The sequence below is a fragment of the Buteo buteo genome, chromosome 10 (genome assembly GCF_964188355.1).
Source record: "Buteo buteo chromosome 10, bButBut1.hap1.1, whole genome shotgun sequence".
In the NCBI taxonomy this organism is placed as follows: Eukaryota; Metazoa; Chordata; class Aves; order Accipitriformes; family Accipitridae; genus Buteo; species Buteo buteo.
In genome coordinates, this window is record NC_134180.1 from 13,078,054 (window position 1) to 13,097,157 (window position 19,104).

Consider the following 19,104-nt stretch of genomic DNA (forward strand, 5'->3'; position numbering starts at 1 on the left):
TCAAAGCAAGTAAAAACTGGTGAGTCATATGAGTACTAAAAAAAATCTTTAACATTTTGATAATCTCAAATGTTATCAGCAAAATTGTGTGCAGTTAAGATAGAGATATTTCTGTCCTCGGAGTAAAATTCAGCCTTCAGCTTTGCCAGTGTGCAAAAGAAGTCATTGGAACATTTCTAATGTTTTGTTGTCTTGTATCAGAACTAGAGGAGGTGGATTTTTCAGACCTACAGAGAGAGAGACAGGAAGGTTTATAGTGAGTTTACCCTGTGTCTTCCTCTCAAACAGATGGCTAAATTGTAGTTCTCAGCAGCATCCCTTTAGCAAAACTTAAAACTTTCAGTTTAGTAAATGTCTAATGAGTGCTTACTAATATTTCACATGTTCTTAAGATTATGTGCTACTAATATATTTCACAGTTCCAATTGGTAGGTTTGTTAAGCTTTATTCAGAGTTATTACATAAGCACAATATACTTTTTCAGCAACTCGCAGACATTTTAAATATTACTGTTCAAAATACGGAGCAACAATGAACTGAAATTAGCTGATAATGTGCCTGTGTTAGCTGTTTGGATGACAAACTTAGAAGCGCTGAGCTAACTTCTGTATTTTCATGAATATTGAAATTTAAATGCAGAAGCCTAAAATAATGTCCTAGATACCTAAGCCATTTAGGAATGCAAGGACTTTGGGCTATTTGTTTGTCTTTAAAACTGTTGGATGAGATCTTGTTCCTACTGCAGTTGGTAGAAGTGAATCTGAGGAGCCAGGACTTGCTGTAATTCCAGAGCACGGAGATGGCTTTTTGTGTATGCAGAGGGATGGATCAGTTCTGTTCCTGTTGAAATGAAGTTCTTCCTGTGCTTTGTGGAGACAGGCATGAACCCTCTTTTTTTTTTTTTTCCTTAATTTTTTAGAGATCACCAGTATTGTCTCTTGTTCTTCCTATTACTTGTGGCTGGCATAGAGATAATTATGTACAGGACTGCCAGTTGTATGTGTTTTTAAGTAAAATTCACATACTAACAGTCAAGCCATTTTTATATATGTGTATCTTACAAATAAGTCAGCAAAGACAGCCTTCTCTAAAAGAGATGGGTGTTACTGAGATTGATTTACAACATACTGAAGAGGAACGGGAGATAGTGAGGACTATGGCTCTCTAATTATTCAACATCTTGCTCATCCATGTTGCCATTACCATTTCCCAGTGCTGGAAGCTCCCTTTCAGGTAGCAGCCCATACTCATTTAGGAAAGATTCCACATCCACAGCAAAAAACTCCTCATTGAATTGTTCAGAAATGCTAATGAAATTGCTCAGGAGCTCACCACCCTTATAGACAAGTAGAGTGGGAAGCACTTCATTTGAGAAGCGATCTCCAGCCCCCGTGTTGGAGGCCTTGATCTTGCAGAACTTCACAGTGCTGTACTCGGCTGCCAGGCAGGTCAAGCTGTTGTTGAGAGCATCACAGCCCTTGATGCCATCTTCGTAAATGTGGACAATGACAGTGGTAGTTTTACGTTCTTTCTCAATGGCTTCCAGGAACTGTTCTCCGTTCTGCAGCTCACACACATAACCATACTTTGGCCCAAAGCTCAGCCTCTGGTGCATATCCTGCATGCAGCGCTTGCGGTATTTTTGTAGGCAACTTTCATCTTCTTGCTCATCATGAATTAATTCATACTCCTGCATGCTCATCTGTGAATATTAAGAGAATATTTTATTGATAAGTGGTAATCTGTTGGCACTGAAACAGGAAGAGACTCAGTTGTTGTCTAAAGAACTTTGCATTGAAAGCTTAGCCAGAAGAGCAGTCACTTCCTGCAGTGACTCTGGAAGGTCTCGTCAAGAGATGGGTGAAGGTCCTGTCTCCACACTTGCATGTCAACTTAATGGTATTGAAGACAGTTGCCATATTTGGCGAAAACTTCTGGATCTTCCAGAGTTGGTGGGAATTTTGCCAGTGACTGTGGTGGTGTCAAAGTTTAATTCATGTGGGTTTTTGGGGTTTGGGTCCTGTCCCCCCCTTTCAGAACTGGTAAATGGTAATTAGTGACATTCAGGCTCAGAGCTCTACCCCGACTAGTAGGTTTTTAAACATGTTAACAATTTTCCATTGCCTTAACTAAGGATAGAGCATCGAGGCAGGGAAGGGAGGAAGAAAGGTTGAACTGTGCTCTGTGATATGTTGTTTTGAAATATACTGCTTATTTTACTGAAGTTAGACTTTGCTTGAGAAAAGAGTAGATAGATGATTGCATGTGCATTTGTTCTGTCTATATTGTGTGAGCTCTGTGAAGTTGCAAAGGGGTTGAGTCTGGCAAATTCAGGATTTTCTAGCTTATAACTGGTATGTTTTATATAGAATCAAAATTAATTTATTTTGCTTTTCTTCTCTTACCTTACGGCAGAATCTCTGTCTGGTGTCTTTATCATCTTTACTGAAAGATCTGTGTGGTGAAGACATTTGTCTAAGAATTTCTTTCTTGCTCAAGGATAAGGAGTCTCTATCTTCGCTTTCTAATTTAAACTTCCTCCAGTCATTGATCACGCCTTTGGGCCCTAAGAGAGATGAAGTTAGATGAGAAACTAGCTGCCACAAGAAGTTGTCTTAAGAAGTTTCTGCTCTTTGCTGGTTTGTCCTTCTATGCCACAGTTTATCTGTCTGCCTCTCTTCCTTCCAGAGCGCTCTCCAGGAGTCCTGAAAACCAGAGCTTTGGGACAAATGTGTTACATTAGCCTCCAATAGAAAGAAAGAGGTTTTTTTTTCTAACCTGGATCACTTTGGTGGTCTGGTTCCCATCAGGGTCCTGTAAAAGGATTTTGGTGAGCTACATGAGTAGTTAACAAGGATGAGGATGTCGAAACCTGTTAAAACTGACGTGTTGGCCAAAGCTAGCGTTTCACAGAAGTATATTTGCATTTCTCTATAGACAGTGTATTTGAATACATAATGTGTAAGGACTTATAGTAAAACTAAGAATACAGGACACTTGAGGGGTTGTTTTTGTTTTGGTTTTTTTTTTTTAAACCCATAGCTGTTCCAGTGGAAGAGTAGTGTGTAAGGCAAATGCTGTGATAATTCTGATTGTAATGCAGATCTCAGTCTTTGGAGCTGGTTGATTAAAGCAGTTAAATTTTGAAATGGGGAAAAAAAAATTATTTCAGTGGTGTTTTTCAAAATGAAACATTTTAATCTGTATCTTAGGTTATAAAGCAAAACCAAGGAATATTTCAGTGTTTTCAGAGGTGAAGTTTATTTCTATGGAAAATTTAGAAAAGGCTAGGTAAGCAGCACTCTCTCTCATGAGAGAGATGTGGTGTTGCCAGTTGCCAAGACTCTGCTTTGGATTAAGTTTCAACATCTTGAAGTAGTGGCTAAAGGCACTACACCCCTCAGTGGAAAGGGAAGGTGACCTAATATTTTGCAAACAAGATTCCAAACCAGGAATTAGCCTGAACCTCTTGGCATAGTGATAACAGTACAGTAGCCTGATTTCCAAAACTATTTTGAAGCCTAGGTGTGGATGTAGTGCCCTACATTTGGATCTCTAAAAAAAACCCCATATATGTAATAATCTTAGCCGTCAGCAGCAAGGCTGGTTGGGAAAGAACCCCGGAAAGTTATTACAAGAGCTACACTTATTATAGCACAAAGAAAAAGAAGCCCTGGGAGCACAGGGAGGGAATGATTGCCATATAGTTACCTGTTGGTGAGGTGGGATGAAGTGATACCTGTCTGTAGAGCTGAATACAATGTCAGTACTCATAAAAATCATTGGTGATTGAGCGCTGAATTAAAAAGAATTGTGATTCTGAGCAAGGATGCTTTTAAAGTTTTTAAATGCTATGCTGTGTTTGCCAAAAGGATTTATAGGTTCACTTTTAGCACTGAACGTTCCTTCTATAAGAAGGAAGAAATAATTCAGCCTTTATAGTGAAACTTTATAACCTAATTCTAGCATGTGAGTGTGTTTGGGTTTTGTTGCAGTTTTCTTCTCTCTTCCCCAGAAGAAGAAATGCCATTGTTCATGACTGAAGCAACAAACCAACAAGGGATATATTGGGCCAATGCTGTTGGTGGCTTCTTCAGGGGTCCTCTGCGTTTGCCATTTGCTCCAGGTATGAGGAGGATTGGCACAAAGATCAGTTTGGTGTTACCTGCCCTTACATGAGGGCTGTCACTCCAAAATATATTCTCATTGACTTTGGAGCCTATGTTTCTGTGCAAGGGGTTTGGCAAACCAATTGGATCTACTTGAATTCTGGGCTTCCCTTGTCAACAGGGACAGTTTAGATTATTTTTAGAAAAAAGATGCAGTTAGTTTCCTTGCCTGTGTGTGTCGCCTGTCCTTCAAAATCTTCTTCGAAGCTGTTGGCATTTTCTTCCATTTTCGTGGCTGGAGTAGGAGATGCTGCAGGTCCAAAAAGGAGAATAGTTAATAACAGGATAGAAAAGGGATAAGCTTACAGTAGGTACAGTGCACTGTAATTTCCTGCAGCTGTTAAGTGTCACTGAAGATCAAAATACACATGATAATTGTAGAGCTTCTCACTGTCTCATAGAAAGAAATTAGGTTATATGTCAGTCTCTTTAAAAAGATGTCTGACCAGATTCTTACTGAAAGTGCCTAGGCAAGGGTTTCTTCATTATACTGTTCTTTCTCAGTCATCAGAGAATACTGGGAACATGGTATGAAACAATGGTTGTAAAACTTTCTGCAATGGGAATGTGTAGTCAGTGTTTTGTTTTTTTGTTTGTTTTTTGTTTTTTGTTTTTAATCCCCCTTGGAATTGGGAACCTATTAATTTTCCGTGTGCTGTAAGTATTTATTTTTAAGGGTTGCCTGAACTGCTCATTTGTATTTGAACCTGTTGGGCGAGACCTCTGAACATCCTGGAGTGAGACTGCTTGTACGGGTTGGGCCATGTTTGTTACAAAACAAAAAATTATGGTGGTTATAAATCAAAATCACTTTCTTGTTCCACCCATTCTATAAATAAGGCAATCCAAGGAGCCAGACAGCAATCACAGGACACTGTGATACAGCAGTACTCAAGCAACACATTTTTAATCTTTTTGGTGAAGGTTTTGAAGGGTGAAGTAGAACCACTCTTCTTTGAGGGAAGAGGAGAGGTTTTACTTCATGTATTCCCACCAACAAGATGAGCCCAACTGCGTGGTGCCAGAGCATTACAGAGCAGCAGGGTTTGGCCAGACCACAAAGCTTTCAGGGTCAGGCTGATGTTCTGCTGGTTGCCAAAAGTTACAGTAAATGTTCTTGGGGTCCTGCAGCTTTCTTGAGAAGGTCAGTTATCTGTTTCAGGAGGATATACTGGGGGAGAAAAGTACTGATTCTTCACATGCATTTTTACTACACTGCTGACAGACACCTACATAGCCCTCTGCATGAGCTCTGCCACCACACAGTACTGAGTCTTTTCTCATGTTGCGGATCAGTCATAAATTTAATTTTTAGTTGAAAATTGTAATTCTAACGTGATAAAATGTTACTGTCCACAGGAGTCTTAAGGCAGATGATTTGAGTGCTCCCATGTACTCTAGACTAGTTTTAGCTGTTCAGATGTTAAGGTAAGCTTTATTTGACTTCACAGTAAATCCCATCTTGAAGCAATTGCTAAGATGTTATATCATGGATGCTGTATTTAAAAGGTGCTGCTGTGTTAGACTAGAGTGACGTTAGTGTTGTAGCATGTATGCACAGGAGGAAATGCACCTTCATTTTTACATACCAGCATTGAAGAATGAAGTGGAATAACAGCTGAGCAAGACACAAGGGATCCAATTCTTGTGAGTATTGGGACTAAACCTGATTAGTAAATGTGCAAATAAATTGTTCCATACATGTACTCGTGGCAGTTAATCAAAACTTGTGGGAAGCACTGCAAATAAGTTTGGAAGAAAAGCAGGTAATGAATTATACTTTATTTGTATAAATGCTTTCGCTAAATAGATCTGTAGGTAGATTGTTGTCAGCGTATAGATCCAGATTACTGAATCAATTGCTATTCAATCAATTCTGAAATGGAAATATGAAGCTAATCCCTTCTCACATAGGCAAAACTAAAAATTTTTGCCATGTCAGGGATGGACGGCTATGTGGATACACTGGGTCAAAGCCTTGTAAGTCATTCCTGTGATTTACATGGACATCTACAAAAAGCTCTTCTGTCTGCTGATGGTGAGGATTTTCTTTGTTCCATGAGTGTCGCGGTTTAACCCCAGCCAGCAACTAAGCACCACGCAGCCGCTCGCTCACTCCCCCCCCACCCAGTGGGAGGGGGGAGAAAATCAGGAAAAGAAGTAAAACTCCTAGGTTGAGATAAGAACGGTTTAATAGAACAGAAAAGAAGAAACTAATAATGATAATGATAACACTAATAAAATTACAACAGTAGTAATAAAAGGATTGAAATGTACAAATGATGCGCAGGGCAATTGCTCACCACCTGCCGACCGACACCCAGCCAGTCCCTGAGCGGCGATTCCCTGCCCCCCCCTTCCCAGTTCCTAAACTAGATGTGACGTCCCATGGTATGGAATACACCGTTGGCCAGTTTGGGTCAGGTGCCCTGGCTGGGCATGAGAAGCTGAAAAATCCTTGACTATAGTCTAAACACTACTGAGCAACAACTGAAAACATCAGTGTTATCAACATTCTTCACATACTGAACTCAAAACATAGCACTGTACCAGCTACTAGGAAGACAATTAACTCTCTCCCAGCTGAAACCAGGACAATGAGGAAAGAGGGAGTTTGATTTTCTGTATGCTTTACTGTTCCGTAGCTTTTAGCCCCGAAAGGCACTAAAAATACAGCATATGAAACTTAAGCATTCTGTTGCAGGCTTGAACCAGAAAACTGACCACACTTTTAGTGAAATGTTAGAGATGGGAACTGATTGCTTAATAAATGAAAGCTCTCTTTAAAGTTTAAGTTACTGATCTGTTGTACCTAATAAATCTGAAAAGAATAGGTGAATTGTAACAGCACAGAAAGCTGCATTTCACCATTCTTCTGCAGCGTGGCATGAGGCAACAATCCCGCTGATGCACAGACTGGTAAACTGACCATGGATCTGGGACTGAAGGAACTCCTAAAACTTAATCCTGGCCCTGTGACTGAGTCAGGTTGTGAGCCTGGAGCAAGTCACGCAAACCGTTCTCCTTTCTGCTCAGTGGATTTATAAATATTTATTGTTCTTATCTTGGCGCTGTGAGAATTAGGCTTTCCAAGCCAGGTGTTTCCCAATTAGGCACCCGAGGACAAGAGCATATGAACATGTAAGTGCAAGGTGATCCATGAGAAGCTCAGTTATAGGATGAGCTGGCTCTTCTGTAGTACATGCTCTTCCTTTCAAGAAAGCACAGTGGAAAAAGGTGTAAGCTTTTATGTTTAGTGTGTGGGCAAAAATGGGCAACCACCTGGGTTGGAAATTCTCCCACATCTTGTGAAGGGTTTAGATGGAGGGGTTTTTGGGGGGTGGTGAGGGGGTGTTCTTTTATATGCTGGGCAAGCAGCATTTTCCAAAGAAAAAATTAGGTTCCTAGTATTTGGAGAAACATGGGTGCTACCAGCTCCGGAGCATGTTGTGCAAGTGCCTCCATGAGGAAATGTCAGTGCATGCTGCTGGGACAGTAAAGCAGATAGTGTCACGGAGCAGTTTGTAGTGACCCATCACAAGGTGACTTGGATCTGAAGTTGCCACTTCCCCGGCTTTACAGGTGCACTGAAATCTGGTGTGCCCAGCAGTGGGAACAGCTAAGCTGTCCTCTGTGCCAGACACTTTGCAACCCAGCAGACGGACTGCAGGGGTCATGTTCATCTGCCCAGCTGCAAGTGGGTCCTAGTTAGTTGTCTGACAGTGCTGTCTTTTAGAAATTCGTTAAGGTCATCTGTTAATACAACCCCCTTAAACCTGAGTCAGCCTGAGAGCATCATGGAACGCAGAGGTCAGAGGCAGCACTTAGCTGTGTGGGGATGGTTGCATTCGATAGCGATGGTGTTGCATGCTGGAGAACGTACATACCTGGCCTTTGCAACCATCTCTTACAGAATTCTTACTGCTTTACATCTGAATTTTTTTTTTTTTTAATGTAAATTTGCAGGCTCACAATCCTGCTAAATACTTGCTCAGGGTAAGAGCATGCAGTGTGAGCAGAATATCCTGAAAGGGTAGTCAAGTCGAACAGCAATGCAGGATGATGCGCAGTGATGGTAAAGTGATAATATATGTCATTACTAAAGCTATTAGTTCTAAGGAAGTACTGACAGACTTTCAGGACACCAGCTGCATTGCTACTGATCTCACGTTTTCCCTTTGCACGATTTTAACAGCATGTGACATGCCAGATGAAGAGCAATCTTTGTGGGGAAAAAAATTGCTGATTTAGAAAATATATTGCAATTTCATTAGCTTTTGTCATTGGTTTTGGCAACTGAAAGTGGCTCCTGACGTTTTTATTGAAAAGTGCTAATGGGGAGAAAAAATTTTCCTTTTCAGGTCTGCAGATCATAAAGGTATTAGACTGTATTTTGTAATGCATATGGTGACTTCACAAACATATTTTAAGAGATAGATTATTCTATGACTTCTTTACTTTCTTGTCTTTATGTCAGACTTTCTGAGTGAAGGAAGCAAAAATTACCATTTCTTCATGGAGATTTGGGACCTTCCTATGTCCCAAAAGTCACTTCTTCAGCAAGAAAAAAGCCCAAATCATAAGTATACGCCTGAAGCTACAATTTAATTTCTATGAGCTTTGGATCTGTTGTAGCTCAAGAAAAACAGTTCCTATTACTGATGCTCATCCTTCTGTTGTTGTTAGACCAGATGGGCCAGCCTTACTACAGGGTAGAAATGACCATTTATTAAAGTGTTTCTTTTTATCCAATATGAAAGAATGCTTTCTACTTAGTAACAAATATTTTGTGCCTTTGGCCTTTGCAGAGAGTTTTCTGTTTACCTGGAATTACTGTTTTGTTCCCCCCCCCCTTTTTTTTTTTACTATTTTCTCTTATGCATATTGGATTTCTGAGAGAGCTCAGGAAGAAAGCACTGTACCTGTGTATTTGTAATGAAGACTTATTTAATCCTTGTAATATATTGCAGCTGTAAATACAAAAACAGTGTCTTCAATTGGTAAATTATAGTTACAGAAGAGAGGGAAATTAAAAACAATCTCTAAACAAACTGTAAAACTCAAGATGCATTCTGTAAAGGACAAAGCCAATAAGTAAAACTTGCTCTCTAAAGTAAGAGGTTTTGCTACTAGTCCAATAAACAAACATGAGAAATGTTTTTCTCAAACTACAAACATGCTCTAGGCACAAATTTGCTGCTGTCCATATGTGCAAATCCCAGTGAAAATGCTGTTTTCTGTCTGGGCTTACATAAGGCTATAAATCAGCAGCATGCTGCTCATCCCCAGCAATCGGTAGGACATTGCCTATGAACTGGGAAGTATGAAATTTTGGGTACTTACGGAAGTGGAAGAATGAAAATGTCAGCAAGATGTGATTGCACATTTAGGTTTCAAACTATGTGTGGGTGGTTGGTGAGCCGATACATGTGCCCAGAGTGTCCCCTTGGCTCTTGCCTCTTGGGAAAAGTGTCTGAATTTTAACAGCATTTCCCTTTACCCAAGCGCTAATTTGAATCTAGCTTCTCTGTCCATTTTTCCTTGTTTCCATTTGCAGAATTCCTTCCCTGTTTATTGTTGTCCCCTCTGTCAAATGATAACGGCCACCAAACTCAACCGGTGGATGGGCAGTTTCTTAAGCAAGCAAGCCAAGAGAAAGAGCAACTCTGGATTTAAATGTTCAGGTTGCTGGAATTTGGGGGAATCAGGTAAAAGAACATGGAACTGGAACAATGCATCGTTCACCCCTACCTAGGCAGTGGAAATGTCCCAGTGTAGCAGAACTGAGTCCTCTGTGTGTGAGGCTCTGCACCTACTCTTGGGAGGGTAGGCATCCTCCTCTGCTAGCAAGAGGGACGGATTTCCAAGGACCCTAATCCAGAGCTCACCAATGTCATTGAAGCTTTCTCAGGAACTTCAGTGCACTGCAGGGTGTGATCTGCAGCACTGAGCAGAAACGGTTGAATGGGTATTTGCATGATTTACATGGTTAGGATGTGGGTGCTTCAGCCCCAGCCATGATCTGTTCCATAGCTACTATATGAAGCACTACATTCCCAAGAGAGTGTTCATTTTTCATGCCATGTTCTGTATGTTGTGTAGTTCTTGCTGTTAGTCAAAATGGGTATTTTCTGAATAAGAGACTGGGTAGGGCGTTGAGTGCATCGGTATCGTAAGGACCAAGTGCTTTTCATCTGGTCCCTTTTAAAAAAAGAAAGGGGGTTGGGGGAGCAAGAGCACTATCCATCCTTGGTCAGGTATGCATTTGGATTTGCAGGAGGCATTAGCATCATTACATAAGCAAAATCAATGTCAAGGTCAGAGGTCAGAATTTCAGGCTTGGTGCCAGAGCATTGCATTGCGGAGGAAGCCGAAAGCTGTAAGCACCTTTAGTGATCTGCTCCCAATGATGACTGCCAGGCACCAAGCCAGATAGCTGCTCATCGAAAACACAGAGTACCTGCAGCTCCCTTTGTACTCAGAGACAGTCAGGTCCCTTACATTGAAGTGGGTAAATACAGATTTAAGAGCCAGCCTTCAGAGCTGCAGTCGCCTGCGTTGACTGCTTGCACGAGTGTTGTGTTACCCAGCTGTGCGAAGACAGGCTTATTATACGGATAAATGGAAATTTCCTGGGCTTACCTAAGGGAAAAACATGCTGTATCATGTAGCGATTACATCGCTGTCTTTGGGGAAGAAAACATCATTTGAAAACACCAGAACAGGACTTTATTTGCTTAAAGAAGAGGTCATACGATAGGAAGAAAATCTAAACCAGGATGGGTTGACGTAGAAAGCTGTCAGCTTTGCTGCAGGTCACTATGATGAGAGGGTTATGGGATTGGATTATTCGCTCTATCCGCTTTAGGAGAGTTATGCTGTTCTGTATTTGTGAGATGGAAACATTTTAAATAGATGCAGTCCAATGTTTAATTTATCCTTAAGGCTTTGCCAATTAGGAAATTCCCTCTGTGACTGTCCCTGGCTTCAGCATTATGTTAGGTTAAAAATTATAGGGTTAAAAAAAAATCCCTTTCTCTTCCTCTTTTTTCTTTTTTTTTGGTCTTTCAAAATTTGGCCTATAGTTATGCACCCAAAATTTTTCATCTTTTATAGATTGCACATTTTTTTCTGGATTTCACTCTGAAATGGGAAATTAGCTCAACATCTTTCACATCAATAAGCTTTACTTCTACCACAGTGCCACTATGTTTTGTATGGAAAGGCAGAATGCAGATATTTTAAAACAGGACTTGTTTCATTTTTTCAGAAAAAATACCAGTTGACATTAATAATGTCAAATTTCAGTTATCCTTAATCAATCCTTATCTTTTTATTTGAAAAAGCTTAATTTTGTATATTAAGTGGTGAATGTCTTTTGAAACTCAGGAGTCAAATTTTTGGAACATGTTACGTATTTGTTGGAGTGGTTACATAGTTGTTACTATTGTGATGAATTAATTTTTTTTTTTTAATTTATTCTGTCAGGAAACCTATTGCTCATTTATTTGCTTTTTAAAAAACCTTGCATATCTCAAGTAGGGTGGAAGAGGAGGATGGTTGGATGCTAAGAAAATGTCTATTTGAAGCGAAAGCAGAACAGTCAACGTTTTCAAATGCAGATATCTAAGGACACAAACCTCAATCCATGTTTAACCTCAATGTCTGGCCCAATTTGTCAGATGGATTGAGCATTTCACCACAGTATTCTGAAAGTCAGGACAGAGTTTCAGTTGATGTTTAGGTACATGCTTAATTTCTGAACTCTAAGTAAACATCTGTATGCCTGCTAGAATTGACATGTCCTTCAGAGTTTTGGTTGGATTTTATTGCTGTAATTAGCAAAGGCATGATGAATGGCAGAAGTCCAGGGGAGGGATTTCATATATTTTTTTTTGAGCTCAGCAGATGTTTGGCAGTGCGTATAATCCCTGTAATTTGTCAAAAATCACTTATGTCAGAGCTGTAACTCTAGCAATGACTGGAGACAGGTGTTTAGAGAGGTTGATGGCCAGCATTTTATGGAAAAGGGAAGAAATTTAAATTTGTTGTGAGGTTAATTAAAGATCTAGAAGAAGTAGTACCCTGTAGGGACTTTAAACAGACTCCTACTGCTCCTTTCCATCAAAAAAAAAAAAAGAAAGGTGCCTGCAGGGGAGGGCTGGGAGGAATCAAAACTTGTCAAATTGGGAGAACATCGACCATCTGTTTTGGGGTAGGTCTTGTCCAAGAATGCCTCCTAAGGCTCTGGATATGCAAAAAATTGCCCACAGAAAACAGTTAGCAGAATAGATTTGCCTCAGAAATAGTAATATTTAATTCTGGTGTGGGTTGTTTGTTTTTTTTTCTTAGCTTGGTTGAAGTTTTTTTTCAAATATGTATTTGTAACTGTAAAAGTAAATTGGCAGGAATTCTTGCTTTTGCTTTCTTCCTATCTACACTTTGTTGTCATTATCTGCAAAAGGCAGGCTTGACCTAGCCAACAGGCTCCCTATAAATGCAGGGTCTACCTAAGCAGTCTTTCTCTCACATTTGAGAGAATGAAGCAATTTTACAAAAAAAGTTGTTAATGACAGCTTTCAAATTCATGTATTCTTCATTCCTGGCTTTCTCTGAGCATTAACATGCATGCTCTGAGATGTGTGAAGATTTTGTTTGCTGCTTTCCCATCATTTGAAAAGTTATGTTATCTTCCAATTCTGACACTCTAACACCAAATTAGTACCTTTCTCTGCAGCTCTACTACTGGACCTACTCACCCAGGTTGGATGGAGTGCAGCATCTAATACTTTGGGCAGGCTAGGGCAGTAGCTCTTGACAGGGAGTATTTATTAACTTCTTGGCAGTTTAATTAGAATTACACATGTCAGAATCAGTTGTTCACATGACCTTGTTACAAAGGCATTTAACTTAAGGCACCGACAACGGGACGCTGTTTTTTCCCAACTTTATCTGGTCAATGCAGGGCGTAAGCCCTCCAGGTGGCTTTGCAGAAAATGAGTCTGTGTTGCCTTTTCCAGCTGGAGAGCCTGCCTGTGTAACATAGGTGGCTGGGTTAGGCTGGGGTGAATCTCCCATCCTCCTGGCTGTTAAGTTATCAAGCAGATATTTATTCTGTATTAATAGCTTTCAGCCACTCTATTAATATGGGAAGACCCACTGCCCAGAGGTGAGATGATTCTAGTGTTCTGTGATCTCTCCTCCCAACCATCCACTAATATTTTTTACATGTGCAGAAATAGGAATAAACAAATGTTTTTCTTCTGTCCTGACACTTACACAATAGTTACATGTGCAGCTATTGGATGCAAAATTGTTTTCATATTACAGAGCAGAAAGTGAAACTTGCTAGTTGGGGGGTTAATTTCCGTATTTATCTTAAATGGGAAGACCCATATGTAAGAGTGATGTATCTGTATTTGTCAAAAGGTAGCAAAGACATTGTTGAGGAGGGCACAGGCAATCTTGAGTTGGGTCAGTATATCCAAATTAGATGAATTAGAAGAAAAAAAAATTTCCTCTGTAGAACTGTAAAGGTGTTGCCAGCTGGAAGTGTTAAAAAAGATATTTTTTAATTTTTTTTTACTTGGCCATTTACCAAAAAATGCAGTAACTGTCTATAAAGTAATTGATTAAATGATGGATGTCCAAGTCCCATTCCCACCAGCTGCAACTTCACAGGGTGTGCTACAGGGTTGCCTGGCCCTCTTGCTTGTGATATCAGAAATAACGTCAACATCATCTCCACTGTATGATCCTGACATCCCTGTGGCAACTACAATTGCATGAAGTAAAAGCAATAGTAGGAATGTATTCCTCATGTTACCTTTATTGTCCGCTTTGGCTTTCATCTTCTGATTAATATCGTGTGGCCGCAGAGAGCCCTGGAGGGCTGTAATTCCTACAGCAGTTATGTTGGGTCCGTGGCTTCCTGGTTTATGCCTTTCCTGCACAGATCTTTTATACCCTTGGTGTCATTCCAGAGGCTTTGTGTTTTTCTTTGGATCCTGTGATTGACTCTTAATTATAAATGGTGAACTTTCACCAGCTAAATTGTAAACAGCTTTACATGTGGCTTGTAAAACTGCATAAAATTAGAATTAATGTTTTCACTTCCTTTGCAGACCAAAACTAAGCAAACTGGGATTGCAGTTGTGCAGCAACTAAGGCATTTACACAGGTTTCTCTGAATGTGTAAATAAATGTCACAATTTGGAGAAAAGGCCAGTGGTTTAAAACACATGCTTTTCCTATCCTGCCTCAAAACATAGCTCAGATAAACAGCATAGTAAATCCTTTCCCTGCAACTTGCTTTTATTTATGTAGAAACCAGAGCGCAAATTCTGGGCCAGTTTTTCTGTATAGACTTAGTTGTTTCTAAGACTCCTTCACAGGGACTGCCACGGGTCCATCATGAAATCAATTCCAAATACTTTAGCCTTCCCCATGGTCGGGCTACAGTTGTATTACCCCATAAGAAGCCAGCCCAGCTCCAGCCATCTAAGAGTGATAATTTCTTGAAAGCTTTTAACATTCATCAGAGCAGAAGAAAAGAGCATTGGCATCAGCAGGAAGGGGCTGCTTGTAACAAGCAGCAGGAGGTACCAGGAAGCTTGTTTGCTGGGGGGGGAGAAGGGAAAGGGAAAAAAGAAAATAAAGGGAACAAAATGATCTTAAAGAAAAAGATCTTACTCTGATTCATTTAGTCTGCTTCTTCTGTGCACACCAAGATAGCGCTTAAATGCCAATTTACCTCCTAGGGACAGATTTAGAGCAAAGCCCAGGTGAAGCATTACTATCACCTGTGTGGTGTGAAAATGCTTACGTGAAACCCAAGAAATAACAGTTGTCACAGATACTGCAGTCCTAGGTATGGGTGAAGATGCCTGAATTCCTTTGGTTCCTCAGTGCTAATCTTAAGGGTAAATGGAGAATATAACCAACAGCGTGAGTAAGTGTCTGAACATAATGTTCCTCATACTGTAGGAAGTTGCTGCAGGATTTAGGTACCTTTTGCAAAGTGTCAGAGCAGCCCCATCTCACTGCTGTTGTGGCTGACATGGTAAGATAAGCCAGGTCCTGACCTCTTCTGTTTGCAGCAGCTGGCCATAGGATCAAGAGAAGTAAAAACAAGAGATACTGAAGGTGTTCTGATGGTGGCTTTTCTCCTCCCTCCATATTTGTTTATGGAGCAGAGTGTAACATTTGGTTAAACCTGAGCTACTGTAGGAACTTGGCTGCAGCTGTGGAATTAGCTGCAGCAGACATGGGAAGGGGATGGAGTAGCAGCCATATGTAGTGTGCTGTATTTAGGAAAGGAGAGGAATTCTGTGAGCATTAGAAGTAATGAAATCTGATTTTTCTAAGATTTTTTTTTTTCTACTGATTTTGGTGTCTAAAAGCTTTTTTTGTGGCTTTCGCACTTAAAGGGGCTCTCTTTGTGGATTCTCCAGTGTTAAAGAATAGAATGTGAAGGCATGCAAGAGCACTCACCCTCCCTTTGGGAGAATTAGACTTAGGTGCAAAACCAGAGAGTATCATAAATCAGAGAAAAAACATGCTATTTCAGATTACCATGATGTCAGTTATTTGGATTAACATCATAAATGACTGTAACAGCATTAACTGTCCCAATAGAACAGTTCAAATGTGAATCTGTTTGTAAAAGCCTCCTTTATTGATGTGATCCAACAAGGTCTCTAAAAAAAAAAATCAAATTATAATTCATTTAACTATTTAACAGTCGATAAACACTAGGTTGGTCTGTATGACAGCAAGTCCATATTAGTCCCTACATTTTAAATATTGTAGGAGAGTCTTGGATGATGCATCAGTATTCATACTAAACAGAAGAGTATAATAAAATTCTAAAGTCCTAAAATGATTGTTACTGTATTTTAAATAAACAGCCACTTTCTAAAATGATTTATTAAGTAAGATCTGAATAAATGCATTCTAGTGTGTTGTTTACCATAAGTTGTGGATTACTGACATCTCCAAGACAACTTGGTTCAGTGGCCTGAATCCCTTTTTGGATGAACCACGGGACCTAACTAATCTTGAGAGGATGCAGGTATGGATAATAGGAAGGAACAAAAATTTGCATTCATAGGGAGAGACGGTCTCTTGAAAAGCGAAGAGTGCTTGGAGGTAGCTGTAGTGTGGGCACTGAGGAGGTCCCCAAGGTCTAAAGGCACTATATTTTATTTAGACCTTGGATGGTCAATGGCTGGCATGTTTCCTCATCTGATAGAGCCTCACTTCTCCTAACTCTTTCTGAGGGTTTAATTCATCCTGTTTGGCTTAAGGCTTAGCAAGGTTATTTTTAGCTAGGCTGTATTTTCAAATGTGCCTCTTGCCTGCGACCAAATGCAAGATGTAACAAAATAAACCCAGACAGCATCCAACATGCAAGAGAATGAAGGTGCCAAATGCTGTCTTCTGGGCTCTCTTCTCAAGAAAGAAATGAGGTCTCCCCACGACCCGTTTTGCATGTCATTTTGGTTTCGAAGGACACCACCACCAAACTTAATGGTCAACAACCTTGATATGCTTGGATTTAACTTAAAATTTTCAGTGAAGGTATTTCATTATTGTGTGCTTTCAAAGAGGCGAGATCCAAGGCTTTATCTCATCATTTCTTTCAAAACAGTCTCTGTTTTCTTTATTTAAAGATTTCAAAGGCCTTCCCTAAGGGACCTCTGAGAAAAGGAATAGCTAGTATCTTTACTGCTTTAAGCCTGAACAGTATCCCTGCTATAAGGAGAAATGGGAATGTGTGGTTATCTTTGAGTACTGCTGGAGGCAGCTATTTTAATAGGATTCCAGCAATTATGAAGGACAGGACTGAGCACCACAATTATTTTATTTGATAGTTTGTGTCAAAATGACAAGACTTTATTATAACATGCTTTCATCTCAAATTAAGATAAAATATTTAATTCCATGCAAAGCAACTCTCCTTAAGATATTGCATAAGTGGAATCATTTAAGCATATTTTAATTATGATGTCATATTATGAATGACTGTTATACTACTGAAATGGCAAGGGTATGCAAATAGAAACAAATTTAATTTCAAGATGCCATTTGAATTTTTTACTTTAATGTTTTCAAAACGATGATATTGCTTTTGTGGAGGTTCTCATCAACACTGAAACAATTACCAAAAAACCCCCCAAAAAATCAGTGAAATAGTTTTTGTTAAGAACAACTTCGATAACACATTTTCACCTGGCTCTGTGCAAGATCTGTTAGCCAGCAGCTTTTTATGAGGCTGAGAAAGACTGAGAACTGACTCTGCCTCCCAACGTGGCTGCATTTGGGCTGACATCACCGCTGCTGTTACAGTTCAGAGCCTTATTTGGATGGCTGGCTTAGATAACAAGAGTGGTAATTTGGAAATTTTTTGGAGGGCCTTTGACCATGTGGAGTTTCGTAATGCAGCAGGTACTTTGCTTGGAGCAGCTGAGATGGCTGGTGAAAGCCCAGCTTAGCGCTCTCTGCAGAAATCACCGTTCCCGCAATGTTGCCATCCCTTCCTCTGATTGAATGCAGTGAGAAAAACTATATGGCATTTGCTCACTATGATTTCTTGTATTTTCCTTCTTTCTCTTCTATTACCTGTGGCTGTTAGAGTGGAAGGGGTTCTGGGTCATCAAAAACAGTTTCTTGTTTTGGCAGGCAAATATATGGAGCTATTTTTCAGGCTTATCGTACTTCCTCTACTTGTTGTTGCCCTCATCTTGCATGTCTGTCCGAAATGAAAGTGCCCGTGAAAAATTGAAATGTTTCATTTCAACTTAAAAAAAAGAATTAATACAAGAGATGACACAAATTCACAAAGTCTTGTATTTGAAATAGTTGGAAGAGATTTTTTGTTTTGTTTTGTTTTGATTTTTGTTCTTTTACCCAGAAAGTGCTGTTCCCCTAATTTTGGCCAATTCTTTGTAAAAGGAACTAGGCCTTAAGCCTTATTGTTTCTAAGACTATTCATATTAGACATATAACTAATGATTAGAAATTGTTTTAGATATGATTAATAGAATGCAGGTGCTTATAAGATAATTTGCATAAGCTAATTATTTGTCCTATGTGTCTCCCCCTCCATGGCTGGCTTGAAACCCAGTCAAGCTGAATCAACAGAAGAAGGATCATACATTTTAGACCTAAGACATGGGAGTAAGTGATTAACTTTAGAACAAGATAAATTAATAGAATAGCCTGAGTGATTTTCAGAAATTCAAAGATAATCTTTGATGTGTAAGAAGATAAGTGATTGTGGTGACCAAAGACCTTCTGCCTATGACCACTAACTTCAGAAGAACTGGGACATGAGAACTGATGAGATAAGGTGATGAATGATAACGACATGGGAACAGAGACTGACTGGAAAATTACAAAGACTTTGAACTGGGACAATGGGTGGTAAAAAGGTATATAAGATTGGGAAATTTTGGGAAGGTTGCCATCCACTGTGGTGGTGGCCCAACTCTGAGTTGTTAATAAAGCAAACCCAGAGAAACCCACATTTGAAAAATCTTTAACGCTCTGCTTATACCTGGTATTGGGTAGACCCCCATTTCTCTCTTTCATTCTATGTTCTTCTACTCCTAGTTCTTTGATATCTTCCTTCCAGTAAGCAGCAGAATAGGAATTGCTTTATACTTGGATACTGATGGTGAAAATTGCTCTACAGCTTTCATTCGATCTCTGTAGGCGTGGAACATTAAAGACAAAAACTGTGGTGTATGCTTATTGTAACATAATGGAGTTCTCTGTGTTGATTTGTAGCATGATCCAGCTTACATTTAAATCTGTGAGAAACATTTCACTGTATTGGTACTCAGGCTAAATCTTTGTGCTCCTTCAAGGAATTCAGAACTAAGGTTATAATTCAGTCTAACTGTGGTTAGCCATATGCCTTAAAATGAAG

The 19,104-nt window shown here is 39.7% G+C and overlaps 1 protein-coding gene across 1 annotated transcript; it reads right to left on the reverse strand.

Annotated features, from left to right (window-relative positions):
- Nucleotides 1–1,100: 1,100 nt before the first annotated feature.
- Nucleotides 1,101–4,614, reverse strand: PDC (phosducin). Its single transcript, XM_075038707.1, has 3 exons — nt 4,339–4,614; nt 2,406–2,566; nt 1,101–1,702 (listed from the first exon to the last, which is right to left on the reverse strand). Exons 1-3 carry the CDS (start codon nt 4,394–4,396, stop codon nt 1,169–1,171), a joined length of 753 nt encoding a protein of 250 aa, XP_074894808.1. The 5' UTR covers nt 4,397–4,614; the 3' UTR covers nt 1,101–1,168.
- Nucleotides 4,615–19,104: the final 14,490 nt, after the last annotated feature.

Bases quoted from the DNA above. Each gene is read 5' to 3' on its own strand.
- PDC (XM_075038707.1), bottom strand. From the start codon at position 4,396: ATGGAAGAAAATGCCAACAGCTTCGAAGAAGATTTTGAAGGACAGGCG. The intron at 2,567-4,338 runs GCAAGGAAACTA...CATCTCTCTTAG, and splicing joins AGGACAGGCGACACACACAG to GGCCCAAAGGCGTGATCAAT. The intron at 1,703-2,405 runs GTAAGAGAAGAA...TAATATTCACAG, and splicing joins GACAGAGATTCTGCCGTAAG to ATGAGCATGCAGGAGTATGA.